The sequence below is a fragment of the Symphalangus syndactylus genome, chromosome 21 (genome assembly GCF_028878055.3).
Source record: "Symphalangus syndactylus isolate Jambi chromosome 21, NHGRI_mSymSyn1-v2.1_pri, whole genome shotgun sequence".
Lineage (NCBI taxonomy): Eukaryota > Metazoa > Chordata > Mammalia > Primates > Hylobatidae > Symphalangus > Symphalangus syndactylus.
Window position 1 is genome coordinate 54084329 of NC_072443.2, and position 27686 is coordinate 54112014.

General features: G+C 52.2%; 2 protein-coding genes across 8 annotated transcripts in view; one reads left to right on the forward strand and one right to left on the reverse strand.

Moving 5' to 3' along the window:
• Positions 1-7332, forward strand: part of GRIP2 (glutamate receptor interacting protein 2) — a 112119-nt gene extending 104787 nt beyond the window's left edge. For all 4 annotated transcript variants that reach the window (XM_055260611.2, XM_055260610.2, XM_055260613.2 and 1 more), the window contains 3 exons: positions 1954-2097; positions 3517-3663; positions 4675-7332. In XM_055260611.2, the coding sequence (XP_055116586.2) occupies positions 1954-2097; positions 3517-3663; positions 4675-4836 (453 nt within the window). In that variant the 3' untranslated portion in view covers positions 4837-7332. The remainder of the gene's footprint in view (positions 1-1953; positions 2098-3516; positions 3664-4674) is intronic.
• Positions 7333-9127: 1795 nt separating this feature from the next.
• Positions 9128-27686, reverse strand: part of SLC6A6 (solute carrier family 6 member 6) — an 87509-nt gene continuing 68950 nt past the window's right edge. For all 4 annotated transcript variants that reach the window (XM_055260617.2, XM_063630695.1, XM_055260615.2 and 1 more), the window contains 6 exons: positions 25945-26057; positions 20912-21049; positions 19693-19795; positions 19092-19192; positions 16422-16592; positions 9128-13624 (listed from right to left, as the gene is read on the reverse strand). In XM_055260617.2, the coding sequence (XP_055116592.2) occupies positions 13484-13624; positions 16422-16592; positions 19092-19192; positions 19693-19795; positions 20912-21049; positions 25945-26057 (767 nt within the window). In that variant the 3' untranslated portion in view covers positions 9128-13483. The remainder of the gene's footprint in view (positions 13625-16421; positions 16593-19091; positions 19193-19692; positions 19796-20911; positions 21050-25944; positions 26058-27686) is intronic.

Genomic DNA, 27686 nt, shown 5'->3' on the forward strand with positions numbered 1-27686 from the left:
CTCCAACCTAACAGTTTGGCCCTAAAACAGTTTTTATTTTTTAGCGATAGGATCTTGCTCTGTTGCCTAGGCTGGAGTGCAGTGGCATGGTCTCAGCTCACTGCAATCTTCACCTCCCAGGCTCAGCTGATCCTCCCACCTCAGCCTCCCTAGTAGCTGGGACAACAGGCATGCATCACCACACCTGGATAATAATTGTATTTTTTGTAGAGAGGTTGTCTGGCTATGTTTGCCCAGGTTGGTCTCCAACTCCTAGGCTCAAACAATCCTCCTGCCTCCACCTCCCGAAGTGCTGGGATTACAAGCATAAGCCACTACAACCAACATAAAACATTTTAATCATAATCTGCTTTCCCTTAGGGGATCCCTAAAAGACCAACCCCCTGCACCCCAAATGGTCAGATAGAACTGTGCATTAATAGTGGGAATTCAGATACTGTGATGGATAGAAGGAGAGATGTTTCTAGGCTGGGGAGACAATTGTGTGCCTGTGAGATTGTATGATGTCAGAGTAAGAAGTCCATCCTCCCCTCCCAGCAGCTCCAGCACCCCCGCCTCCATCTCTGGATTTCCCAGCCTGAGTGTGAAGCTGTTTCCCTCAGGGCCACACACTCCTGGCTGGCAGCTTAGAGCTCGGCATTTCCAAGTGCTCAGCCCTCCCTCCCTGAGCCCGTTCTAACTCCACTCCTTCTCTCATTCCCCACTGGCACCATCCTTGTCCCAAACACCACTGTCTTTTCTTTGGACCACTACATGGCCCCTAACAGATCTCCCTCCCAGCCTACACTCCCGCTCCTGCAGCCCAGTCTTCATGTGGCAGTCGGAAGATGCTTCTAGATCCACACATTGGTTATGTCACCTTCTCTGCCTGGCTTCAGTCCTTCAGGGGCTCCCCGCTGCTCCTGGGATGAAGTTCACATTTCTTACTGTGGTCTAGAGGGCGCCGCAGGACTGGGCCCTCAGCCACCACCAGCTGCCGAGTTTGGTTCCAGATCCCCCCACCACAGGGCTTTGCACGTGCTGTTTCTTCTGCCAGGGACTCTTTCCTGGGCCTCTTCGTCCTTGTCCTTTCAATTTCAGCTCTGGATGCTTCCCCACCCCTCACAGGACCAGGGCCACCTGTCCCAGGCTCTCACTTCCCGAGTGCCTCACCTCTATAACACTTACTTCAGTGCATAATTTTATTTTATTTATGTTGGCGATTAGCAATGTAGCAGAGTGGTTAAGAGTCCTGACTTTGGGGCCGGGCGTGGTGGCTCTCACCTGTAATCCCAGCACTTTGGGAGGCCAAGTTGGGTGGATCACCTGAGGTCAGGAGTTCGAGACCAGCCTGATCAACACGGAGAAACCTCGTCTGTACTAAAAAAGAAAATACAAAATTAGCTGGGCATGGTGGCACATGCCTGCAATTCCAGCTATTCAGGAGGACGAGGCAGGAGAATCGCTTGAACCTATGAGGCGGAGGTTGCAGTAAGCCAAGATTGTGCCATTGTATTCCAGCCTGGGCAACAAGAGCAACACTTTGTCTCAAAAAAAAAAAAAAAAAAAAAAAAGAGTCTTGACTTTGGAACTAGACTCTGGGTTCAAATCTTTTTTACATCTCTAAGGAGACAAACAGTTTCCTCATCTGTAAAGTGGAAAAAAGTGATATTAACTTGCATCATTGTACTGTAGAGAATAAAAGGAGTTATAGGTGTAAAGTGTTAAGAACTGACTTAGCCCTGGGTAGGCACGAATGATTAAGTGCCAGTGATTATTATTCTCATTGTTAGTGTGATTGGTTCATGACTTCCCACTCCACCACCGTTGGACCCAGCCCCAATGGGCAGGGACCATGTCTGTCCTGTTCACCATTGTCCGCTTTGTGGCTGGCACATAGTAGGTGTCAGTGGATGCGGACTACCTAATGGGGCAAGCCAACAAGCATCTGAAAGAAGGGCTGTGTTCCTGCAGGCATCCATCATGACGGGCACCGTGCAGAGGGTGGCCCTCGAGGGCAGGCCTGGCCACCGGCCTTGGCAGAGGGGCCGGGAGGTACGATCCTCTCCTGCAGAGATGGAGGAGCTGTTACTGCCTACACCCTTGGAGATGCACAAGGTAGGCACAGCGGGTGAGCACAGGAGACCTGGACCTGTGTCCTAGTGCCATGAGCACCGTCGTGGGACTCCAGAGGGGCCCTGCCCCTCTCGGGGCTTTATTCTCCTCCACCACAAAACCGGGTTGAGTTTTTCAAAATGCTCATTATTTGGGTGACATGCACACTCACACACATGCACACCTGTGATTCACACTGGGCTATTATTAATATTTTTCTTTAAGTAGATGTGCTTTTTTTTCCCCCACTTAAGTTATTTTATCTATATATTTATTTTTTTGAGACAGGGTCTGGCTCTGTTGCCCAGGCTGGAGTGCAGTTGCTCGATCATGGCTCACTGCAGCCTTGACCTCCTGGGTTCAAGCGATTCTCCCACCTCAGCCCCACAGGAAGCTGGGACCACAGGCATGCACCACTATACCTGACTAATTTTTGTATTTTTTTAGAGACAGGGTTTCAACATGTTACCCAGGCTGGTCTCAAACTCCTGCGTTCAAATGATCTGCCCACCTCAGCCTCTCAAAGTGCTGAGATTACATGTGTGAGCCACTGCGCCTGGCCTTAAGTTATTTTATATCTCATACACACATATTTATATATAACATAAACCCTTCTACATTTGTGTGACGTCTATGTATCTCACACCTTTACGTCACTACCTTCAATGAGAAGCCAGTGTCTTGTGCCATCTATAGGTCATTATATAAAAACAAGATACAAGTTGGGCGCGGTGGCTCATGCCTGTAATCCCAGCTCTTTGGGAGGCCGAGGCGGGTGGATCACGAGGTCAAGAGATCAAAACTATCCTGGCCAACATGGTGAAACCCTGTCTCTACTAAAAATACAAAAATTAGCTGGGCATGGTGGCACGCGTCTGTAGTCCCAGCTATTTGGGAGGCTGAGGCAGAAGAATCGCTTGAACCCAGTAGGCGGAGGTTGCAGTGAGCTGAGATCACGCCATTGCACTCCAGCCTAGGCAACAGAGCAAGACTCCATCTCAAAAACAAAAACAAAAACAACAACAACAAAAAAAGATACGGAGGAGGACAACCCCTAGCCAATGGCCCTCAGAAGCTCTGAGCAGTTCTTTGGTAAATGGGAATGAGTGAAGGTCAGGGGAGGTAACAGCGCCCTGGCCAGGCCTCCTCCCTGATGGAGCCAGAGGACAGGAAAGGGCTGAAAGGAAGTCATTCCTAAGGGCTGCCTTGTGCTTGAGTGCTGTGGCCTAGAGCATCTGCTGAGGGAGAGAGGAGGTGGGGGCAGGGGTGGCTGAAGGCCCAGGGGCAGGAGGCTGGGGCACTGCAGCCTGGAGGGTGTGGCTGGCCAGAGGCGCTGAATGCCAGACCAAAGGACCTGGGCTACTGTGAGAGGCTGGGGGCAAAGGTCGAGTTCCAGGAACCTCCTCCTCCTTCTGCTTCCAGGTGACCCTGCATAAGGACCCCATGCGGCATGACTTTGGTTTCAGCGTCTCAGATGGCCTCCTGGAAAAAGGTGTCTACGTCCACACTGTGCGCCCTGATGGGCCAGCCCACCGCGGGGGCCTCCGGCCCTTTGACAGGGTCCTGCAGGTAATGCTGGGGCAGGGGCTCCATAGTGGGGTGGCATTGTTTCCTAGCCTGAGAGTGGAGAAAGAGCCTGCATCTATCGCCTGTGAAGAGGGCAGGACAATGCAAGTCTGAGTCAGGTTAGCCTAAGTTGCATTGCGGGCCCCAGCACCCTGAGCCTCAGAGGCCGAGCACACACAGACCTTTTTTCTTACACCCCATGCCCACTGTGGGCTGGTGGAGGCCTTCCTCTCCCGGGGCTGATGGAGCATCCGCCCATCTTGGAATTGACCCTCTGAGACACATGGCCTCCTCAGACTCCACAGCAGAGGAAACAGACTGGAAAGTCACGTGTAGATTTTTTCTGCCTTCACCCAGAAGCAACACTCATCACCTTGCTTCACAGCCAATGGACCAAACCCCTCATGTGACCTTCCTAACCGTGAAGGAGCCTGGGAAGCGTGGGGCATCGTGCACTGGGCACTCCGTGCCGCCCCTTTTCATGCCCTGGCTATTTTTGCTCCCTCAGTGTGTGTTTTGCCATATTTATATGAAATTTACTCAATTCATGTTTTCTCTAAATTGATGGCACTTTTTCAACTTACATTGACTTTGAAAGGAAACTTTTTGTCTCCATTAGGAGTGAAAATCTTGCACCCCTTGCTTTGAAATAGAAAGTGGGTGTAAAATGCAAATAAAATAGAAAGAAGATAATGTCACATCACACAGTTCTAGGCAGGAGGCTCTCTGAGTGTGTGGTCTGCTCTTTCATGTGAGAAAGGGAGAAAAGCAAGAGTTAGAGGGGTATGAAAGGTATACCTGCCCCTTCCTAGGACTTTCTCTTTGATGAAACCTAACAGAAGGACTGAGAGAGAGTTAGAGGAAGAATGTTCCTCTGTGTGTGGTGCTGGAGGTGTCAGGGCTTGTGTCAAGGCTGGGGCAGGGCCCATCTTTAGGACATCACATGCCTCTTGCTCCCTTCAGCCCAGCAGGGCTGACACCTCGGCTGTGTTCGCTTGCTTGTGCCCCATGCAGGTCAACCACGTCCGTACACGGGACTTCGACTGCTGCCTGGCAGTGCCACTCCTGGCCGAGGCGGGCGATGTCTTAGAGCTGGTCATCAGCCGCAACCCGCACACAGCACACAGCAGCCGGGCCCCCCGAGCGCCAGGCCCCAGCAGTCCCCGGATGCTCTGAAGTCAGCATGTGGGCCGATCTCCTAAGGGGCCACCCAGGCAGATCCTGGCTCCCAGACACGTAGCTGGGCTGGAGAAGCGGCCACCCACTCATTCGTCTGTTGGTCTGGCAGACTCTGAGCCTGGGATGATGCTTGGTCTCTGTTCCCCAGGTCTGTGGTGACTGGGGTGCCAGGCAGGGAGGTCATGCCCTAGTTGGAGTGACAGCTGGGGTCTCTCGCTAAGTTGGGTCTCCAAGATGCCCAGAGGAGCCTCCCTTAAGAAGGGTTGGCACAGGCTGCTCAGCCGAGGAGAGAGGTCTGGGGGCTGTCCCAGGTCTCTGTGGGGCCTCCTTGGAGAGGTCGAAGATGTAGGGAGCACTTCCTCCCAGCAGAGCCATGGAGCTGGAATGAGCTGCAAGGAGGAGGGAGTTCTCGGTCACAGGAGGTGAGCAGGCAGGAGCTGGATCCCCCAGCGCAGTCATGCATTGGGGCATGAGGCATTCCCATGATGCGTGCACACGCGCTCGGGGGTTGGCTTCCTGATGGGGAGCCACTTCGTCTAGAGACTCGGCCACCAGGAAGGATGCTGCTTCAGATGGGAGCCCAGCTCCTTCGCTTCTCCAGAATGGGGGTTTGGGGCTTGCTAGTCCTGAGATTCTGAGATTCCCAGAATCTGGTCCCCACTTATGAGACTCTTAAGTTGGGGCTTCTGGGATCCCAGGAAGTGCTGGCCCTTTGATTCTGAAAGTGGGTGATTCTTTCATTTCAGCATCTCAGTCTGAAGCTTCTGGGACTTGAGACTGTGGTTCTGGGCCCATTGGGCAGGCTCTATGGGCCTTGGGCTCTCAGCCCTCCTGCTTCTTCTGTAGGCCGTGTGGCCACTGACCCATCTGCACGCCCGCACAGCCCAAGCCCCTCCATGTGGGAGGGGTCATTTTGGGGCAAAGGACCCTGGAGCTTCCATTCACCTGCCATCCAACGAAGATTGAAAAGCGATGGACGCAGGACCTGTGAGGCGGTAGCGCTCCTCTTTACAGCCAGATTAGTGGAGGAAGAGGAGAAAGAGGGAGGGAGATGGGAGAGAAATGGGCCAGAGAAAAAGATGGGACACTCTTGCCCAGTGGAGGGTGTCCAAAGTGCTTATTCAAAGAAGTCTATTCCCACTTGAAATCTGGAAGCACCAGCATCCCTTAAAATCATTGTCCTCAATGTCCACAAATCAGAGACCCTCTTCATTTTGAGAAGGGTGCGGGCCTCCCCTGGTGGTCTAGCGAGTGGTGCCTGGGATGGAGTGGGCAGGCGGGTGTAGCCAGGGCTGGGGATGTGCTTTGCCTGGCCCAGTTCTCACAGGGGTCTCAGGAAAACGGGGCACCCACTCCCACCTCCATCTGTCTCCAACCTGGGGTCCCTGGAGGCCAGAAAAGTGCTCTTCCATTTGAGGGAACAGATGAGGAGTCAAGAGGTCTGTTCTTTTCACCCTGGGTCTGTTACATGTTTGCTGTGTGACCCTGTCTGGGTTGGACCCCAAGCCCCTCTGGACGATCACAGGTGGACAGTCTGATCAGACACAGGCCTCCTGGTCAGGGCCAGAAGTATCTCTGCCGACCCACCAAGGCCCCCTTGGGGATCTGCCCACGCTGTCTCCTGGTGGCTTGCCTCCCTTACCCCTCCCCTCCACTTCTCCGAGCCCTGCCCCTCGGTGCCCTCCCTGAGGGCCCTGCATGCTTGTGCCTGGGGTGCTCAGCGCCTCTGCTATCTTGGATTCCTGTGTACTCAGCCCAGGGTGAAAGGGCACTGTCTACCTGTCACAGGGCACCAAGTGAAAGCCAAGAGCCCTCACTTTTGGGGGTGAGGGACAGCACAGCAGAGGTGTGGCTTCTGGACGAAAGCAGCCATAGCTGTGTGACCTTGGACAGGTGGCTCAGCCTCTCTGGACCTCTGCTAAGCAACAGGGCTGGACAGGACACACTCTCAGGGCCTCTCGGCTTGGGAAAACTGCATTGACTCCAGGACTCCAGGCGAGGGAAGATGCACCCGACTCTTAACTAATACCCCCTCTCCCTCCTCGGGCTGAGGCCTCTGCCATTCTCCCAAACGTATGCAATCAGGCCCGCGGTGGGCCTCCCAGCCACGCCGGCCTCCTCATATGCAATATTTCTTCTGGCTTCTCATGGGGATGGTTCATCCCCGACTTGACATTTCCTGACACCCTTCCCCAGTGAGCACCCTGCCTGCCTATGCATTTTGAGAACAGCCCCTGTGACATGTCCCCTTCTACCTGCCCCCTCCCCCAAAGCTGTATTTTTCTCTGGCTGAGATTAGAACATATTCCTTGTAAAGTATTTTTCTACATTGGGTTTTCTTAGGGCTCTTGGGAAGCACAAGGGGCTGTATTGCAAAGGCCGCTTACGGTCTGTTTGGGGCCCTCGTCTAAGTCTTTGTCCCACCAGGGGTTGCAGTGGCTTGGGGGTAAGTGCTATGGGGATGATTTTTTAAAATAAAATTATTTAAATCCACCTAGAGTAGAAGTTTGCTTTTTAAAAAAAATCATGGGTTGGCAAGAGTCAGCTTCTGTATGGGTCTGGTGACAGCTCACCTGCTTTTGATGATTCATTAATTCAAAAAGTTTGCCATTTGCTTCCATCATGCAGCCCCTGGGCGACATGAATCAGACAGATTTAGGTCATGTCTGCACATTCTGGTGGCAGGCAAACAATCAACAAGTAAACAAATAATTATTTCAAAAGGCATCAAGTGCAACAAAGAAAACGAAGGAGTAATGGGGTAGAGGGACCAGGGTGAGGGGCTTTAGCTCACAATGTTAGGAGGGGTTTGTCTCAAGAGGCGACACTTGCAGTGAGACCTGAAGACAGGAGCCAGCCTCCATGGAGACCTGGAGGAGGAGTGTCTCAGGCAGCGGGCACAGCCAGTGCAAAGGCCCTGAGATAGGAACGAGTTTGACGGTTTCAAGGAAGAGAAAGAAGGCCTGGGAGGGGAACGGGGCTGGAGACTAGGTTGGAGGTAGCAGGGATCAGTCGTGAAGGCTTGGGTAGGGGGAACAAATTTGATTCTCTGTGCAGCAGAAAGCCAGAGGCAGGCAGTGGTGCCTGCATATGGAGTCTCTTTAGCCCAGGCTGGGAAGGTAGTGGCAGGGGGGCAGCCTGGGGTCTGGCTGCTGCCCTGGAGTATCCAGAGAGTGTCTAGGGCAGGTGAGCTGCAAGGTCTGGGACCCAGAGGCCAGGGCCAGGCCCCACTGGGGAGGCCACAGTTCTATGAGCAGAGGAAGAGCTTCTTTTCCAGGAAGCGAGTTTTCTGTCTTGGGAGTGGTGTAGGCAGAGGAAAGGCCAAGGCAGACAGCAGGCCCTGCTCTAAGCGCTTTGCAAGAGCTTGCTGGATCCTCCCAATAGCCTTCGGAGGTGGGCTCTATTCTTGTCCCATCGTTACAGATGAGGAAACAGGCACAGACAGGTTGAGTAACTTGCCCAGCCCAAGGCCACACAGGTAGTAAGGGATGGAACCAGGGCTTGAACACAAGCCACATAGCGAGAACACATAGAGGGAGGGAGGTAGGCAGAGGCTGTCAGAAAGAGCCAGAAAATGGGGGTAGGGTGGTCTACTCTAACATTGTCTAAAAATGAGTTACTGAGAATTTTGTCTGGTTAGTTGGGCAAAGGACTCAAACGACTCCCGAGTTTGTCCATCCCAAAGGGTGGGGGGCGCTGTTGGCAGGAAGGCTGCCCCAAACATGGACCTGTTCTGACCCCAGAGAGCCCCTGACTGGGTATTAATGAGTGCCTGCACCTGGTGGTGGGGGAGTGGGAGAAGGGCAATCAGGTTTGCTCCTCCTCTACCCTTTCCCCCACCCCGCCACCCGCTTTCTGCACTTCTGGCAGGGCAGCCCAAGGCTAAAAAGGAGGGACTGAAAGCCGCAGCAGGTAAGCACCTAAGGCTAACAGCATCACCTCCAATCATCCCGGTGGCCTTGATGGGGACAATGGTTTATTCCAGATGGGGAAACTGAGGCTCAGATGACTGCTGCCAGATCTCCCAGCTGTACAGGGCTGGGCATGTAGCAGGTAGAGCCAGTAGAGCCAAGAGCTCATGGGCCTGGGTGCGAATCCAGGTTCTTTCATGGACTTGCTGTGTACCCCTGAGTGAGCAAGCTGCTTCCTCTGCGAGCCTCCATGTCAGAACCTCTAACCTGGGAAAATACCTACCTTTGAGGGATTGGACGGAAAGCCCTTTATAAAATGTAATGCGTTTGCCAAACGTTGCGGGGGAAATACCTCACCAGAACACAACCCACACATGTTGGATGTTAAAAAGGAAATGTTTATTTTCATGTTATAAGGTGATTACAAACTCCTCTAAAAAAAGCAAAGATGAATTTAAAATATCGATATACATATTTATCTAAAAAGCAAAAGAGAAAAAAACCCCTGCAAAATACAGGGAATCATGTCATAAAACATTATTTATACACAAAAGCTTGTATACTGCAAGACTGAACTACACACCAAGGATCTTGTTCAAATACAAATGTTCCTCCTCAGAAAAGTCTCTTGTTGGTTGATTTTTTTTTATAAAAGTTTAAAATATCTTAAAAATATTTTGAAGTTTTAAAAAAATGTCCTGATGAGCCAGACATATTTCTGGAAGGAGGCAAGACCCATGTTCTCAGCTTTCTCTTGTGCTAAATACAGAGTCACAGTTGCTAGGGATTGGGAGATTAATTGGGAAAAAAAAAATGAAGCCAACATCTAAATTTGAAGTCAAATATATAACAGGATGCTCCATCCCTCGGAGAACACGCCAGAACATGTCTGTAGTGACACCCACAAGAGAACAATGAAAAAATGCTTCCTATTACAACAATATATATTCTGAGGGTCAGGGAGAGAAGGAAAGGGGGAGGGCTGCCCCCTGCTTTCTGGACTGCCCACCTCTACAAGTTTTGCTCTCTGGGTTTGTTTTGTTTAGTCTTGTGGTTTTGTACTTCAATTTTTGCACACAGTGGTATTTACCGCGTCTACACAGACAGCCTGGCCTGGGACCACATGGGTCTGAGGGAGGGATGGGAACTCAGGCCACCTTGAAGGATTTTCTCTTGGGTCCTTTCCTGGCTTGTGTCTGAATCTTGGGTGGGGTGGGGTGCGGGGAGCAGTTAGGTGCCTCTGCCTTTAGACTGGCTACCCAGAGCATTTCCCCAGGGAGAGGGGCTGTGCTGGGAGATGCTGGCTGGGTCGGGGACCAGTGTGGTGGTACCCGGGTGATACAAGAGTGCCCTGAAGTGGGCTGGAGGGGCCATGCTATGCTCTCCCCTTGTGTTTCCCCACCGTCTTTGGGGGTGTGCTGGAGGATCCAGGGGACAGTGAAGGAGCTGCACATGGCCCAGGGGTTATGCTGCCCTGGAGAGAATCCAAGGCCACTTTCTGCTGCCTGGAAACTCCCCGCAGAGCCTCGGGGTCAGTCTGGAGCCAGGGCGACTTCATCTAAATCCTGCCCAAGATCTGGCACACCTCTGGCTTCTCTGCACCTCAGTTTCCTCTTTCACAAACAGGGATCTCAATTCCCAGCTCACCAAGGGCTGCTGGGAGGAAGGAGGGCCCCGTGCAGGGCTGAGGTGTGCAGGTGAGGCCAGAGTCACCCAGCTCACTGAGCCACAGCATGGTTCTGATTCTGCGAGGATGGTGGGGGTGTGGCTGCTGCTGCTCCCCTCATCCCTGAACGTGGAGGGGAGGGCATTTCCTTTTCCATAAAGGCTTGTCTTTTGTTGTCAGGAAGACCTTGAGGATGTTGCTGAATGTAGCCCTGGTTATACACACACCATTCCCTGCACCTACCTCGGAGAACCTGCAGCTAGAGCTGTTTCAAGAAAATCCATTCCTGGCTCACAGTGCCTCCCTGGGCCTCAGTTACCTCATTTACAACAAGGGCGTTGGGTTAGGGGACCCTGGAGGCCCTTGGCTCCCTGACCGTCAGGAAATCTCCTCTGCGGCCCTAGCATGGCCCATCTCAACGCGGTATCTCCCACTTCTTCATCTTAAAAAGTTGATTTAAACAACTCCCTCGCTTCCTTTCCAGATCTGGCTGGCTGGGCTATGTGCGGGCATCAGCATTTCTGACCCATCCCAAGCAGAAAGCAGGTGAAGTACTTTGCCCATTCTCTATAGACAGGTGGACCAGAGTCATGAGCTCTCATGGAAAGTTTCATTTATACGGAGACATGAAGGTTGAGCATTATTACACAGGTACTCGCAGAGCTACGCTCTGCACACAGAGCCAGGGCTGGCTGGGTGAGAGGGCTCTGATTGGAGACAGGTGCCTTGGGGAGAGTTGAGGAGCGACTTGGGGAAGGTGGCTGGCCTTCCTTCCAGGCGGGGCCTGGGGACTTGGTCTGCATGTGTCTTTGGTCTAGAATTTGGTCTGAGAATCTTATAAGAAGAGGCCTTCCTCAGGCCATGTCCAGAATGTTGCAATTTGCCTACCAACCCAAAATACTGTGGCCTTTCACCCAGGGAGCCCCCGCTGGGGAGATGGAGACTGAAATGACCACAAATGCCCAGGTAGCCACTGCATGCCAAGTCCCCTCTTCCCCACGTGCCACCTGCCCTCAATCATTGACAGTGGTTAGTTTACTAAAGTTATATAAGACAAAGGAAAACAGGTCACAATGCTACTCCATAAAATCAGGGAAAAAACAGTAAAATCAAATCAGACACAATGGCAACCATAAATACATAGAAAAATAGGAACAAGATAGAATCGTTGAGAGTTTGGAATAGGACTGGGTGTTGTTTGGCAGAGTAGATAGCTTTGGAAACAGTGAAATATGTATGCCTGCCAAAGATGGGGTTCAGAATTGCCCCTTAGGAGGGGAGCACCAAAGGCTTACTCCTCCTCCCAAATTTAAGAAGGGGGTTTCCAGGGTTCCAAGAGCCCCTGCTATGAAAATTCTGCGGTCTGCACCCCTCGAGGCAGTGACTGCCTTTGTGCATGGTCATCTTTCGGTTTCATTTAGACTGAGCTTGGAAGTGACTGTTCAAATGGCACAGTTTAGGTCCAAATAGGGGCTGGGTGGGGGTGTGTCTGCCCGTGGGATTTGAAAGGTATAGTACCTTCTCTCCTGGTTCAGAGACAACCTGTGCTCCACATAAGACCCTTGATCAAGCCAGTTCTGGGGGGCCAGGACCTTGACAATCCCAACCTTCTAGAAAACTCTCCTAGGCCTTCTCTTTTGGGTCCCCAGGTGGTGAATGTCTGTAAACCCAGCTATTGCAGGGGTTTTGAAGTGAAGAGCTTTGTTATATTCTAGGTCAGCACCACGGGCTGCCCTTGTTCTGAACTGGGAGCACTTCCCCCAGTGGAGGATCCAGACTCAAAAGCTGTTCTTGGTGTGCCTTGCTAGGTGCCAGGGCAGCCCAGGGTGGCATCTTTAACGAGGGCTTCACAGGAGTCTCCCAGGCTGAGAGTGGGGAGTGGGGAGATGAGGAAAGAAAGCACCCCTCCCCGACACCGGGCCCATCTGCATGCCTGGGGCCTATATCCTTTGGTCCACTCACCTCCCTACCCCTCCCCTAGTCCCTCAACAGGTATGTCATGCTTCATTCCTGCAGGCAACTTTAAGAGATGCTGAGATGTTGCTTGGGGAATGACCAGAACCTGCTATGACCCCAGTTCAAATGCAACAGACTCATCTGAGCCCTGAGACCCCAGCTCCTGCCGGGAGAGCCTCTGCTCTTTCTCTGCCTAGAATGCCCCAAGAAGGACTGTGGCCTCCTGTGCCTTCGCCACCTCTTGTGAGGCTGAGTTGTGAGCCTCATTCCTGCCAGCCTTCTTGGATCTCTAGCAGCTCCCTCTCTGGCCAGTGGTTCTGACGGTCTACTGACTATCCACTCACCATCTCAAAATTAAAAGTGGGATTTTGCTTCTGGTACAAGTTTCTACTGCTCTTAGAATCAGACTTCTGCTATAGGGCCTCCTCATTCAGCTTCAGCTAGTCTCCTTTATGTGAAGGGCTGGTTCATTCCTTTGGCATCTCTCTTCTTCACTAAGCCAAGTTTAATGAGGTATCTCCTCACAGCCCTCCTTTCTCCTTCCCTCTGAGTGTGCCAGCTAATAGGTCCTCTCTCCTGCTATTTCTTCCATCTGAACCAGGATTTGGAAGGTGTACCACCTTAAGATGGGTGTAGAGTCCCAGGAAAATTCCATCCTGCATTTACTGGACAGAACTTTCCGCCAGCTACACAGCACCGAAGAATTGCTTTTGAAAATGAGATCTATTGCTGGCAAGAAGATCAATTCAAGTGGTAAAAGTATATGACAATCTCTAAGTGTATATATACTTGTATGTAAAAAAAAATACAAAGAAAAATTTACCAAATTCCCATAAAATACATCTAATTCAGTATGAAAGCTCTGCCTCTCCACGGACATCTTCCCGTGGGTTTTCTTTTTGTACAAAATATCCCCCAAATCAAAACAAAACACACACACACGATACACACACACACACACGCACGCACACATACCCACAATTACATTTTCTGTGACAATTACAAAAAAAAAAATCCTAGTGCAAATATAAAGCTCTGTAAACCTGGTCCTATGAGAATCTAATGTTAGTAAACAGCAGGAAAGCCGCCGGCCCCGTCGACCCGAGAGAGCTCACATCATGGTCTCCACAATGATGTGGGTCGGTTTCACGAGAGCGCCGTTCATGACGGTGCGAGAGTTGTAGGGTGTGGCTCCCTCGCGCTCCACAGCCCAGCGGTTGGGTTCCCTTGGGGTCAGCAGGTACTTGACTCTCTGGAGAAGGATGACAGGAGTGAGGGGGGACAAGTCAGGCGGCCTGGTCTCCCCTTTGCTGGGGCCATTTGCCTCCTCCTGAATTGGTTCATGTGCTGTTTGGTCTTTGGTAAACTCACACCCTCTCTGATTTCCTGTTTTTGTCCTTTTTGGAAATAATGGAATTGAACTAAGGCGTTCCTAAGGTCCTGCTAGGCCCTGACTCAAGGCAGAATTCCTGTTGGTGGTTTCCTTCCTCGGCCAAACCACTGCTTACACTGCAGAGACAGGTCTTCCCTAGTTTCCTGAAGGCATCCAGTCCTCCCAGCAGGGTTTACATCTTAAGGGCTTGGAGAAGCTGGCTTGCATTTGAGCTGCCCTTCCAAGAGACAGGAGCTGCATGGGAATTCTAGATCACTCCTGAGCAGGGTGAGTTTTGTCCTCACAGTTGGTTGAGTGTCCCTCTCCAAGGATACCCAGAAAACCCATGTGAGAACTGGGACTCAACCAGACTCCCACTCCCCAGTCCACCTCTTGCCAAGTGTCAACTCAGAGACTTGAATAGGCCAGCAGTTGAAAAACAAACAAACAAACAAACAAAACAACAAGCCCTCTTTCTAGGCATTTACATTTAACTTAGGTATGTTACAAATTTCTAAAAGCTGATTATTAAAAGCTACAGTATTTCATTTAAAAACCCAGTTTTCGGTAATCCCAGCACTTTGGGAAGCAGGAAGATCGCTTAAGGTCAGGATTTAAAAGCAGCCTGGGCAACACAGTGAGACCCTAACTCTTAAAAAAAAAAATTAAAAATTAGCCAGGCATGGTGGTACGTGCCTGTAGTCCAAGTTACTCGGGTGGCTGAGGAAAGAGGATCACTTGAGCCCAGGAATTTGAGGCTGTGATTGTGCCACTGCACTCCAGCCTGGGCAAAGGAGCAAGACCCTGTCTCTATTTTTTTTTGTTTGTTTTTTAAATCCAGTTTTCCATCTTTTCTTGAAAAGCTGCAAGATCTGGCAACTCCGGGCCCAGGTCGCCTCCTTGTGGCACCTTCTTTAGTTTGCTCCCAGCCCTACCCCTGTGGCTTCCCTCACCTGAGCCACCTGCCAACTCTCCCTCCATCACTTTGCCTCTCTACATCCATACAATGGGCTGTGCCTGGGAGGGCGGAGGAGAGTCAAACCCCCAGGCAGCCACTTGGGGCTCTGCCTACACAGGAGGCTTAGGCAGAGCTGGAACCATCCTGGGGCAGAGATCTGGGTTTGCCAGAACCTGGCTCAGAGAGAAGCTCATGGCTGGGAGGCCACCTTAATGACCTTGTGCAGGTGGGAGCCCCTGAGGGGCACATAAAGAAAGATAGACAGATGGTGGCTCAACTGCCTTCAGAGGGGCCTTTGGTGAAGTCAGATTGGCACAGCAGGACAGGGTACCAGTGTGGGGTGAAGCCTGCCCTCACCCACTCCCCCACCTCTTTCCTCCATGCAAACCCCACTCCACCCAAACTTCTAAATGTGGGCTTGACCAATATTTTAAAATGAGGATTTGAAGGACACTAAGTTAGTGACCTGTTGGGTGTCCCCCTGAACCAATGGTATGTAATTGCTGTGGGCACTCACCAATCAGAGCAGAGACCAATCAGAACCTTTAGAGACCCCTTGCTGTGCCCTAATGAACCCTTTGGCTTCTGGACAGTAAGGACATTGTGGAAATTCTGGCTGGGTTGGCCTGGAGTACTGAGCGGTCACCTGGAGGGCTCAGGACAGTCACTGTTCCCTGTCTGTCCCCAGGCCCAATATTTCAGTCTGTTAACAGCTCATAGGGCCATTCAGCATTCTGGCTAAAGACTGGTTGGGGTCCTGCCCTCTGTCCTCTGAAAAAACAGAATGGGTCAAAAGCTCCACGATAACCCCAGGGGCCTCCCCAGTTTCAAGGATTTCTTCCTGCCCTGCTAGCTTCCTCAGTCTCCCCTCCCTCCCCTGCCACCAGCACCACCTCCAGGCCATTCCCCTGCCCAGGAGGAAACAGGACCCAGCCCAGCAGGGAGCCAGGGCCCCAGGACATCCTGGCTCCAGATTTTTAAAAGAGAATAACAATAAAAACAGCCCAGAACAAAACAGTGCACTCTTGGAGCCAGTCCAAGCTCAAAAGGTTAAGGGAGATTCTGAGAAAAGAATTTCTTGGAAAGAGTCGGGCCTTTGCCAGGGCCTGGGATCTCCAGGGCTGTTGGAGGAATTTCTGAGAGGAGGCTGAAGGTAGGTGGGGCCAGGGGAGGCCCCGGCAGGCACAGAGGCAGAGGTCTGGCTGCCGCCACAGATCCGGAGAAGACCCCAGCATGGGCTGGGATGACCCTAAATTCGGCTCCTCAATAAGAGAAGGCATCTGGGTGGGGCTCAGGCTTCCTCCCTAGGCTCCTGGCTTTGTCCCACTGCTTCAGGAACATGGCCCACTGGTCCCAGGATGAAGCCCCAGCTCTTACCTTGGCATCCAAAGCTACAGTCCCCTCTCCAGCCACACTGCCCACCCCCACCCTGCCAATACCAGGAACACCTTCCCTCTCACATTCTCCACCTGGCAAGTTCCTCCTCACCCCACAGCCCAGCTTCCAATGTCTCCATAAAGCCTTCTCCTATGTGAACGGTACTTGCTTCCCGTCTTCCCACAATGCACTCTCCTGCCCACAAGCTGAACCACTGGATGGGTGAGGGAACTATGGCTCAGAGAGGGCAGGTGACTTGCCTGAGATCACGCAGCAAACTGATAACAATCACCTTTGGCCTCGCGCCTCCCACCTCCCCTGGCCCTGGGCCCAAGCACTTACCACAAGGAACGGCCCCTCGGTCTGGCAGAGGCGGATGACGATGACCAAGGGAACACAGAGCATGGAGGAAAGGGCTAGGCTCCAGCCCAGCCCAATGGCCCAGTTGGGGTACACGTATGTTTTGTTGTAGGTCAGGGGTACGTACTTGACGAGCGAGAAGATGAAACATCCCTGAGGAGAGATGGGAGCAGTCAGGAGAGGGGTCCTGGGCATTGGGGGGTGGGGAGCTTCTGGGACCAGGAGTGGCCTCAACCCGAGGGAAGGGTCTCTCTCCTTGGGAAAGGACTGGCTCAGGCCTCACACCCCTCTCTGCTGCCATAAGGATCTCCCCCCGCCCCCCACCCCGCGGTGAAAACAGAGTAAGTCGTTTCCCTGCTCAAAACCCTTCTGTGGCTCCCAGTGCCAGCAGATGCAGCCCAACCTCCTCGGTGCGGCCGGGAGTGTCAGCAGAAGCTGTACCCCTTCCTCCCTCATCCGCCTCAGCTCTCCCTCCATGTCCACACTCCAGCCACCCTGAAGAATTCCTTCTAGCTCCTCTGCCACTGATCTCTGGGTCTTGGCATGGGCTGTTTCCTCTGCCTGGCCCTCTTTCCCCCTCATCTTCTTCTCACCCTAACTTGGCTCCACTGGGCCTGCCTTACTTGCCCAGGCACCACCCAGACCTCTCCTTCCAGAAAGCGAGAGATTGTAACCATCTCTTGGGCACACGTGTTCTGCCAGACTGTGAGTCTGAGAGTAGGCACGTGTGTGTCTTGTCCTTTTTCTTTAACACCCAGTGCAGCTCCAGGTACATATAACAAGTGCACCATAAGTGCTAGCAGCATAGATGAAAGCCTTTCTTCCCCCACTGCCACCCTCCATCTCTATCTCTGAGCCACCAGCAGCAGGGTCCTGGGCACCTGGGCCTTGCCCTGTTGGGTGTCCACAGCCCAGCCCTGGGTCCATGCTAATGGCTAGTGGCCATCAGCATGCATGAATGGTGGGGTGGGGTCAGCCCTGTGCCTCTCAAGGGAGCAAAGCCCCCCGTTCTCTGTGAGAAGAGCACCTAAGGCTGGCTGGGGGCTCCCGGGGCTTCTGCTTCTAGTCAGAATGAGAGCATCTCTGAGGAGGGCCCAAGGTGGCCTTGGATTGGTCCACAGTGTGAAAATGGCCTAACACTTCAACACCTAGTAACTGGGATTTGACAGGAAGATGCATCTTTCTAAAGCAGAGTCGGTGATGGGGCAAGGGAGAGCACTAGCCTGCAGGCATCTTTTACTGGGTACCTACTGCACGTCTGGCCCTGCTGTTGTTCCCGTCCCTACGTGTAGGGCTGTGGCTCAGATGAGTGAGTCCCAAGAGATGCTGCCCTGGGCCCTCCCAAGCAGGAGGAGCTTGCAGCCAGTGCCTGCCTGTTTCCCATTCCTCTCCATGAGGGTGACCTCATCTCACCACCTGGGAATGCAGCCTATCTCTGACGTATCCAGCTCCTCAGGGAGAGAGATAAGGAAACCGAGGGTCAGAGTGGTGAGAAGAGCTGCCCACAAGCAAACATTAAACCAGAATGAGAACACAGGTGGGCCAACTAAACTCATCTCCAATGATAAACTTGCCAATTGTTGTGGTTACTGGCTCTTACCATTACTTATTTTTGTGGGAGAAAGTCTGTACTTCAGAGGAAAAGGCTTCATGCATATTAAATAGCAGTAACAGTCTAAGGTCGTCAGCTGCCCCCGGGGTCCTCCTTCACAGTCTCCTGGTTTTACAAGTGGGGAAACTGAGGCCCACAGAGGGAAGTGACTTGCTTGAGGTCATACCATGAGTTAACAGCAACATTGACTTAGTCTGGCCTGACAGCAGGTCACGGAGGGGAGGGCCTATTTGTCCTCAGCACCTGTCTCCTAAATCCAAGGAATATTGGGCCATTTGTGCCCCCCATAGTGGAGCTGTGAATGGCAGGACGGATGTTGTCTCCCTGGCAATAAGCTCCAATGGTCACAACTGATTGCAAACCCTGACGGCTTTGCCATGGAGGAATTCTCATTCACTGGCACCTTGGAGTGGGACCATGAAGCAGACTGCACGGGCAGGTGCCAAGGCCAACTCCAACATGGCGGGTGAGAGCATCCTTGTGGGAAGAACAACGTGGCACACCGATGCCCTTGGGCCTGGGTGAGTCCAAAGCTTCCCTACCCTTGGGAGAACCCAGGACTTCCCCTCTCTAAGCTACTACCCCCACCTCTCCATGGAAACACTCCATTTCCAGTGTCTATGAGCTCTCTACTAGATATCCCAAACGCCCCTCTACTTCCCCAGTGACCCAAACTGAGCTCATGAGCTCTGGAAGGTTTGGGGAAAGAACGTGCTTTCAATTCTGGATCCCCTGGATTTCTCAACATGCTCCAGATATACCCTCCTCTTTTAGGATGCCTTGGCCCTGCACAGGCTGGCTCCTCTGCCAGAAATGTCCTTCCTGTTTTCTCCTCCTGACAAATTCCTACTTATCCTTCAAAACTCAACTCAAGTTAACCCCCTGGAGCAGCCTTCCTCCCCTCTCCCAGGCAGGGCTGAAGCTGGGTTTATTACAAGCCCACGCTGAACAGATGCTGCATGAAAGATGGTTTAGCGGGTGAAAATGTCAAGCCCCAGGGAGAAGAGGCCACCAGCCAGAGCCACAGAAATGGAACTCACAACACAGAGAACTGGAGTGATCACAGCCCAGCTGTACTTCATCCAGGGCCCGGGCCGATAGCCAATCATGTCCTCAATACCATCATAAAGGTTATCACCTCCTGCAAGAGACAGAGGGGGACATTTGCTGACACAGCATTCAAGGCCAGCAGCAGCTCAGGGGCCATGAGGCGGGTCTCTGGGATCTGATCCAGGCCTCTGCATCTCCACACCATGGATATCCAAGTGCGGCAGAAACAGACATTTACATGAAATTCAAATGTAACTCTGCATCTTGGATTTTTCTGGCAATCTGAGGCACACCCCAAACCCTAGGTGTGCAATCTTAGGGCATAGCCCAAACTCAAACCCAAAAAGGGAACATTCCAGGTCCTGCACAACCAGATTCTGAATCTGTGAAAACATCCAGTCGCACCTCACACCTTTAGCACCAGGAGGATCTTCAGCGTGGCTACAGTGAGATTATTTGTGTAGTCTAGGTAGGGAGGGCCTACTGTTTAACTCAAATGAGTTCCCGTTAGTATTCTCTGCTTCTGAAGCTTCTAAGTAGAGAAGCCCAAAGGAGAACCTTGAGAAAGGACATGAAAAAATCTGTACTCACCATATATCCAGGCAATAACAAAACATTCAAAGAATGCAACCCACAAAAGGCATACACCGCTAGCTGCATAGTAGTCAAAGAGCTGAAACACATACATGCCACCCTGTGAAGAAAAAAACCACAGAAGGTCAATTTCCTACCTAGTCTCTAATTTCTTTCATATACAAACAGCTCTGGCATATCAACAAGATAAAAAACCCAAGAGAAAAATGGGCAAAGATTCTGACGACCAGATAAATATACAAAAAGATGCTCAACTTCATGTTTGACAAATGTAACTAAAAACACACATACAGATAAACAAAAGCAAAATGATGGGTCCATGGGAGCCTGCTTCCCAAGGAGGTGCTTCACACCAAGTGCAGCTGACAGAGAAGACTCCAGGGTCACCCAGCTGCTCAGTGAGTGGCCCTGCAATCTGACTTCTGGGGTGGGGGTTCTTACAAACACCTTCAGAAAAACACTTTTACTTCTGATAAGGAAAAATGGTAAAGTGAAGCCCTGAATTAGGTTTTCGGAGAATTGTTAAATGGGACCCATTCCTGGGGAACAGGGGAAGTGGTGGGGGGGCCTGCAGGAGAGAGCGTGCCCTGGCTTTGATGCGAGGCTTCCATTCTTAGTACAGTCTTTATCTCATCTGGCTTGCCTCTTGCTAGACACGTCTTAGACGTTCCTGTTCCCTTCTGCTCTTTGCTTCCCTTGTCTGCATCTGAAATCACCCCTCCTCCTGGCCCCTGCCCACCCTCTGAATAGTGTATGTGCCCCCTATCAACCCATACCCACCAGGACTTGGCCCTGTGGCAGGTGACCTGCAAGGTGGCGCACCTCCACATGGCGCTGTATTTCCTGGGAGGCCTGCGTTTACCCTTGAGAATGTCTCCACCCCACCCCCAGGCCTGAGAAGGGCACACAGTCAGGGGTGAACAGAGTTGTTGTGAAATGGATTTCAGCTGAAGATCCTCTTCCCAGGACAGAGGGCAGCAGGTGGTCACAGTGTTGCCACAGCAACTGGCAAAATAATTGGGTAGTTTGGGTCAGCTGTGGGCTCGTGAGCCCCTTCGTGCTGCCCCCAGTGTTGGTCCAAGCAGGACCCCTGAATTGGGTGGGGCTGGGAGATGAAGCCCCTGCCTGGCCCTCTCACCCAGCTGCTGCCTCCACTATGGCCTTGAGGAGGGCATTGGAGCACCAAGCCCGAAACACAGGTGAGAGAGCCACCTACCTCCGTCACCATCGTCAGCCCCAGCAGGTAGCTGATGCTACACACGAAGGCGATGAAGATTTCCCGACGATAACCCTTCCTTAGGAAGGATGGGTAAAGATCAACCAAGGATGTGATCTGTCCTTCGACTTCAACAAACTGAGGAGGGGAAGAGAGAGAGCTGGTGAGCAGCTGACGCTCAGGCCACCCTTGCCTGCTGCTCGGAGGGAAGGGCCCAGGCACACACAATGCAGGAGTAGATGAGACCATCCTTGTGTCTGTAATTGGCCTGTGAGATCAAGTCCAAGTGTGGGAGCCTGAACTCCCTGGCTGTGCCTGGGGAGTCCCACCTGCCACTCCTCAGAGCCAGACAATGCAACATGCAGTGGTCCACACCCAGCTGGCCAAATATTCCACACCTCTGCATCTTCGCTTAGGCTGTTCCTGCTGCCAGAATGCCTTTCCCCATCCTCCAAAGCTCAGCTTGAGAACAACTGTGCCTCTGAAGCCAATGCTGACCCTCTGTCCTGGCACATTCAGGGGCATGAATGTGTTGCCATGACAACCTCCCTCATTGATCTCCATCCTCTTGGAAGATAAGGGTGGTATCACACTCACTTTTGGGCTTCGAATGCCCAGCCCTGCCAGACACATTGGCTGCTCGGCAAATGTGATGAATGGGTGGACCTTAGCACCAACTTGCTTGGCAGGTCAGGGGAAGTCTGAGCCTCAGTTTCCCCATCAGTGGAATGGCAGGCAGTTCAGGTTAGAGTCACACAGTGGCTTTCAATCCTTGGGGGATCACAAGCCCATGAGAGGACTTTGCATGTGTGCACACACGCTGTGTAACCACCTGCTGCCTGGGACTCCAGGAACCCATCCCTGGGCTCCCAAAGGAAAAGCAGCTGGTTGGAAAAGGCCCTTCTGTAGGTAACATTTCAGGGGAATTCTCAGTCTTTCTAAACCTTTCCATCTCTGTGCCTAACCATTTATCTTGGGGGTTGTTCCACATCATTACACAGAAAGCTGCCTCATTTTTTAATTGACAAAACTCCACCCTGTGGGTAGGCATCGCCATTGATCTAATGCCCAGCTGATGGTCTCCAGACTCAGCTCTGCCTCTCCTCCTGTGCGCAGGCATCTGTGCATGTAGCACAGTCTTAGAAGAGAAGCTTTGGGGTTAAAGAGCACACAGTAGCACTTTAAATTTGGATGGCTACACCCAAACTTCCCTGCCAACCAACACACCCTCCAAGGCCTATCTGATTCCTTCAAAAGTCGAAGAGGTTATCCAACCTGGACCCAGATGTTCTTTCATCTGAACGATGCTTTTGGGAAGGACGTTTCCCCAGCATTCCTACCAGACAAATCTAACCCCTTCCTCCTTTGGGACGCATTGCAGGAAAATCCAGGGAAGGAACACAAACGAGGAAAAATCCCTTTCATGTGCTGACAGGGGCTGGAGAGATGAGACTGCCACCAGGAATAAGGGAAAAGATGAGCAGGAGGCTCTCGAGAGGGATCCAAGAGAAGGGGCTGCTTTTTTGACCTCTGACTCATGTGTCTGCCGAAGGGGTTTTGAACATAAATTGCCACTGAATTATAGCAAACCTGCAGCTCAAACACTAAGCTTCAAAAGGAGTTAAAAACAAAGGTTCTTTCCTTTTTTGAGACAGGGAAATTAAAGACAGAAAGGTCCAGTGTCGCTGTGAATCAGGGCCAAGACCAGCACAAACCCCCATTTCTCAGTTCCTGGTGCTTCCGGAGAACACTGCCCTCCTCCACCAGCCTCTTCGGCCCTCCCTCACTTAACAGCTGTGTGATTGGCTTCTCCGAGCCTCACTTTCCTCTCTTGGGAAATTCTCCCATTTCCCAAGAAATGGGAGAATCTTGCCCACTTAGCAGGGATGTTGAGAAAGATTTGAAATTATTAGAGTAAATCTGCAAGTGGGAGATAACTGTTAACCCATGTCAGCGGGCTGGGCGAGCTCTTTGGGTGCAGGAGGAGTGGGTTCCAACTGTCATCTCCTCTCACAATTTGTTAAAAAACCATGTCCCGGCTGGGTGCAGTGGCTCACGTCTTTAATCCCAGCACTTTGGGGGGCCGAGACAGGCAGATCACCTGAGGTCAGGAGTTTGAGACCAGCCTGGCCAACATAACCTGTTTCTACTAAAACTACAAAAATTAGCCAGGTGTGGTGGCACACGCCTGTAATCCCAGCTACTTGGGAGGCTGAGGCAGGAGAATCACTTGAACCCAGGAGGCAGAGGTTGCAGTGGGCCAAGACTGCACCACTGTACTCTAACCTGGGCGACAGAGCAAAGCTCTGTCTCAAAACAAACAAAAAACCGTGTCCCTCTTGGGTAGCCTGGGTGGCAACAGGCATCTGCCTCCACATGGCTGACTCCTCTACCCTGTCTCACCAAGAAATGCAAGCAGTATGATGGCTCTTAGGCCAGACGGACTGCTCCCACCAATGGTAGGAACCCCGATGAGTCAGGGTCACACCCCCCGCTCCCTTGCCCAGGACGCAATAACATCAGCGGGAGGCCTCTGCCTGTTGGCTGTAGATCTCCGTACTTCTAAAAGGAGGAAGTTATTTTGGGGGAATTCAAGGGGAAGGCCAACTGGGACAAACTAGCAGGTAAGAGACGGTTTCTGCAGACAGGCGGACCCGGCATCAAGCCCTTAACTAGCTGTGTGGAGGCTTGGCTAAGTTCTTGGTCTCTCTAAGTCTCAGTTTCCTCAGCTATAAGAAGGGTAAAAATAGTACCCAGGCATCACAACACTGCAGCTTAAGGAGTTCATGTATAAAAAGCCAGGTGCAGGGCTGGCAGGAGGGCAAACTGGGGAGTCAGGAGTCAGTGTTGAATGGGGACAGAGGTTCCATTTGGGAAGAGGAAAAAGTTCTGGAGATGGATGGTGGCGATGGCTGCACAATGTTTGAAGGTACTAATGCCACTGAGCTGTGCACTTAAACCTGGTTTAGATGGTAAATGTGTGTATCACCCCAAACACACACGCACATAGAAGCCTGCCATGAGGCCTGGCACCCAGCGAACACCTCTTATGGCAGAGGGCTCTGATCCTGTCATGGTGCTGGCGGTGGATGAGGCACACTGCTGGCATCTGCAAAACTTTCCCCATTTCCCCAAGTTCACAAAGCAAATAGATGCAAAGGAGGAGGCCCCACCTGTGCTATCAGATTCCCATCCTGGTTCCCTGGGACATGGGGCCTGGGAGACCAGTGACTTAGGTTCAATTTCTACCCTTGTCCCTGGCAGGTCATCTAACTGCTCTGAGCCTTGAGTTCCTTGTCTGCAAAGTAGGAGGAGTGGCTGTGAGAGCCCACCAGATTCTCTCCGTGTGCCACTGGCACGGGGCCTCCCTGAGAGATGCGTGTCCTCCACCAGGCCCCACTTCCTGGGGAGAAAATCTAATGAGTGACCACCTCCATCTGCTCAGGGAGCCATTTCCAAAGCCCAAGTGGCCTATTTTGGGCCCATGAAGATGTCACGCCTTGTCATTTATTAACCTGTTTTTATTTTTTTCTTTCACTTAGAGCCCTGGAAGAAGTTATAAAAGCCATTTGCTTGGGGCCTCTGAAGGCCAAACTCATTAACTAGGAATGATTAATGGAGTCCTCCTGCTTGTTTATTCAGCTCAAGTCTATCAACAACTGCAGAAGTATTTTGTTTTCCGTCTCCCTGATGTTTTCGTTCTGTCTTCTCTGCTAATCCTGCCCCCTTCTCTGCCAAATCCCCTGCTCTGCTCTTGACCTTGCTGGCTGGCCGCCTCCTCTCTCTGGACTCACCCTGCTCTGCTTGACCTTCAGAGACTTTTCCCCTACCAGGTTCTGGGGACCCACTTGGGACAATGACTCTGAAGACTGTGGCCCGCAGGGAGGGGGACAAAGGGCTCTCCCGCCCTGGCTGCAGGCTCCAACCTCTCAGGGGGTCTCATTTGCTCAAAGGCTTCCCAAGAGGCATTCAGACCTCCAGACCCAGACTACACAGTCTACATCCTACCTGCTTCTCAGCGGCCCACCTGCGTGGCGCTGCCTGAGGGACTCATGCTGGCCTGGGCACACAACCAGCCTGTCCCACACGCCATAAGTCCCTACTCCTGGAGTCATGTCTGTGCTCTGAACTGTTGTTTCAACAAGACCCTGTCAAAAATACACCTATTTCCAGGGAAAGGGGCTCAGGAGCGCAAGTGAATTGTCCTCCGAGCACTGCTGACTACCCCGCACTAGGCACTGGCTACTCTACAGCCAGATGCAGCCACTCATCGGCTCTCACTGGCATTCCTTGGCCATGAGTCACCTTCTAGTGGAGGCCCGAGCCCTGAAGGGGTGGGATGCGGGGTTTAGAAGTGCAGGAAAGAACCTCAGTGGAGACAAGAGTCCTGCCTTGGGAGGGCAGAAGCCAGGACAGCCAGAGGTCAGGGTGGGTTTGAGCGAGGCTCCCGGCCTGTGCGGTGTATGAAGCATGGGAGGGAGCCAATGCCCGGCCCCTCGCATGCTCCAGGGAACACAGAATCCTGAGTGTGGCGTAGGCTTCTCCTGGGCACTTGCAACTGATTACGATGGCCCAGACAATGATCGGCTCACACAGAAATGTGGGTCCCTTCTCTGTATCGCCCATCTGCCATGTCCTCCTGTGCCCCACCGACGCTCCACATCATGACTTATTGAGTCATGACCTCCAATTTGTCATTTGTGGCTTGTCTGTAACCACAAACCCTGGTTGTCCCTGTTATAACCCACCCACTCTGAGAACCTCTGGATGCCCCTCTGCTAGCAGACAATGTGCCATGCCACGTCTTGTTTGCACTCCATTAGGCTAAATAATTATCTTGTTCAAATGCACTTTCTGGGGACCCAGAGCTTTTTCTATTCCTGGTGTCCTGGAAGAACCCTCACAGCTGAAGCACTGGCAGTCTGATTGGAGGGGGGAAGGGGGTTGACCACCTCCCAGGTGGAATAAGGAGGCTTTCCCAGAGTCAGGTTCCCCACAGGGGCAGTCGCCCCAGGGCCATCCCTTATACGCACCTGGCTATCCAGTCCAAGCAAGAGAAGCATAATAAAAAAAAGAATGGACCAAAACGTGGGCAGCGGCATCATTGTCACAGCTTTTGGGTAGGCAATGAAGGCCAGGCCAGGACCTAGAAAGGAAAGAAAATGGGGAGGGGCACAGGGGAGGAGACATCAGCCACCAAGCCACTGGGAACCCTGGGCTCACACAAAGACACTCAGACCCAAATACAGCAGGGAGCCAGGTCTGAACTCTGGCCTGGGGAAAGAGACCAGGCCTGTCTCGCTTTTGGGTGGGACACGCTGGGGCTCAGGAGGGGCCCGGTTTTAGCATCTGTCTCCTACACAGCACACGTGGCCTCCTCACAAACCAGCATCCGTCGGGGCGTGGTTATTTGGGGTAGGACGCAGACTGAGCCTGGGGCTTAGTCTGCAGAGACAAAGGAAAGGGAGGATCCTCCCACCCCAAAGCAAAGCCATCGAGTGGACAGCCTTTGCTGGGAGGAGGCATGGGAGCGTGGTGGTGACCTGACCGCCCTGTCTCCTTTGCAAAGGGAAGGTTTCTATTTTTGAGTTAATGGCTAAAACACCACAGGAGTGGAAAGAAAAACCAATACAAAACCATGCCCATTAGAAGGCCTGTCTCTTCAGGGGTGCATTTGCGGGGCTCTCCCTGGCAAGGTCAGAGCCAAGCCCACGAGGTCAAGGTTGGGCCAACCAGGGCCCAAAGCTGAGGGAATGTGGGTGCAGGGGCAAGGTCCCAGGCCTGAAGCCCTGAGGCCTGCATCCAAGTCATCCTCTTCCAATTTCCTGTTTGAATCACCCCATACCCTCTCAGGGCCTCAGTTTCCCCACCTGAAAAGTAAGGGGCAGATGGCCATAAATGACTCACAAGGAGCCTTCCTGTATTGATTCTTAGAGGTAGATACCATGTCACTAGAAAAGGGCTCTGGGTTTCAAAACAGGGGCCTTGGATAGAACCTGAGGGAGAGCTGGAGAGCTGGGAGCTCTGTCAGCTCAGGGGACGTCTCTGATGGGAGACATTCCGGAGACAGAGAGAAATGTCTCCTCTTGTCTCCAGCCTGCCTGAAAGCGGATGCCAACGGAAAGAATTTAGTTGTTAACTGAGACCTGTGGGTCTGAGAAGCGAGGGCAGCAAAAGAAAGCAAAATCTACAACTAAAAAAAAAAAAAAAAAAAAAGTCAAGAAGCAGGAAACAAAAAGGGCCAGAGCAGGAGCTGTTCAGCAGGGATCAGAAACCAGACGAATGGCTCAAGAATGAAAAACAAAAAGCAAAACCCAACTTTACAATAAATTGGAACCAGAAACCACATTATATGGTGTTAACATCCCCAGTGTGGCAGGGAAGGGTGCGTCCTTCTACAATCCAGAGAAAACCTGACCAAAATATATCCTCGAGCAGCAACAGAGTGGTTGGTCACTGAGATGCTGGAGACCCCCACCAGGAGTGGGGGTTACCAAGCCCAAAACTGCTCAGAACATGCCTAAAAGAACCAGGGCTAGGTTCAGAAAAATATGGCCTCCAGGACCCGGTGAGATGACTTTTGAACCGAAGTTGAAGTTGGAGTCAAAAGCCGCAGCGTTTCCACCCAGACGGGCCCCGCTGGTTCCTACAGAACATCAGCGCTGGCCCTGACTGGTCCACACTCAATGAGGAATCGAGTCCAGCCAGCTTCGAGACAGATGCAAAATGGGCCCCTACCACCCCCAACCCACCAGGGACGTTGTGAAGATTCTCA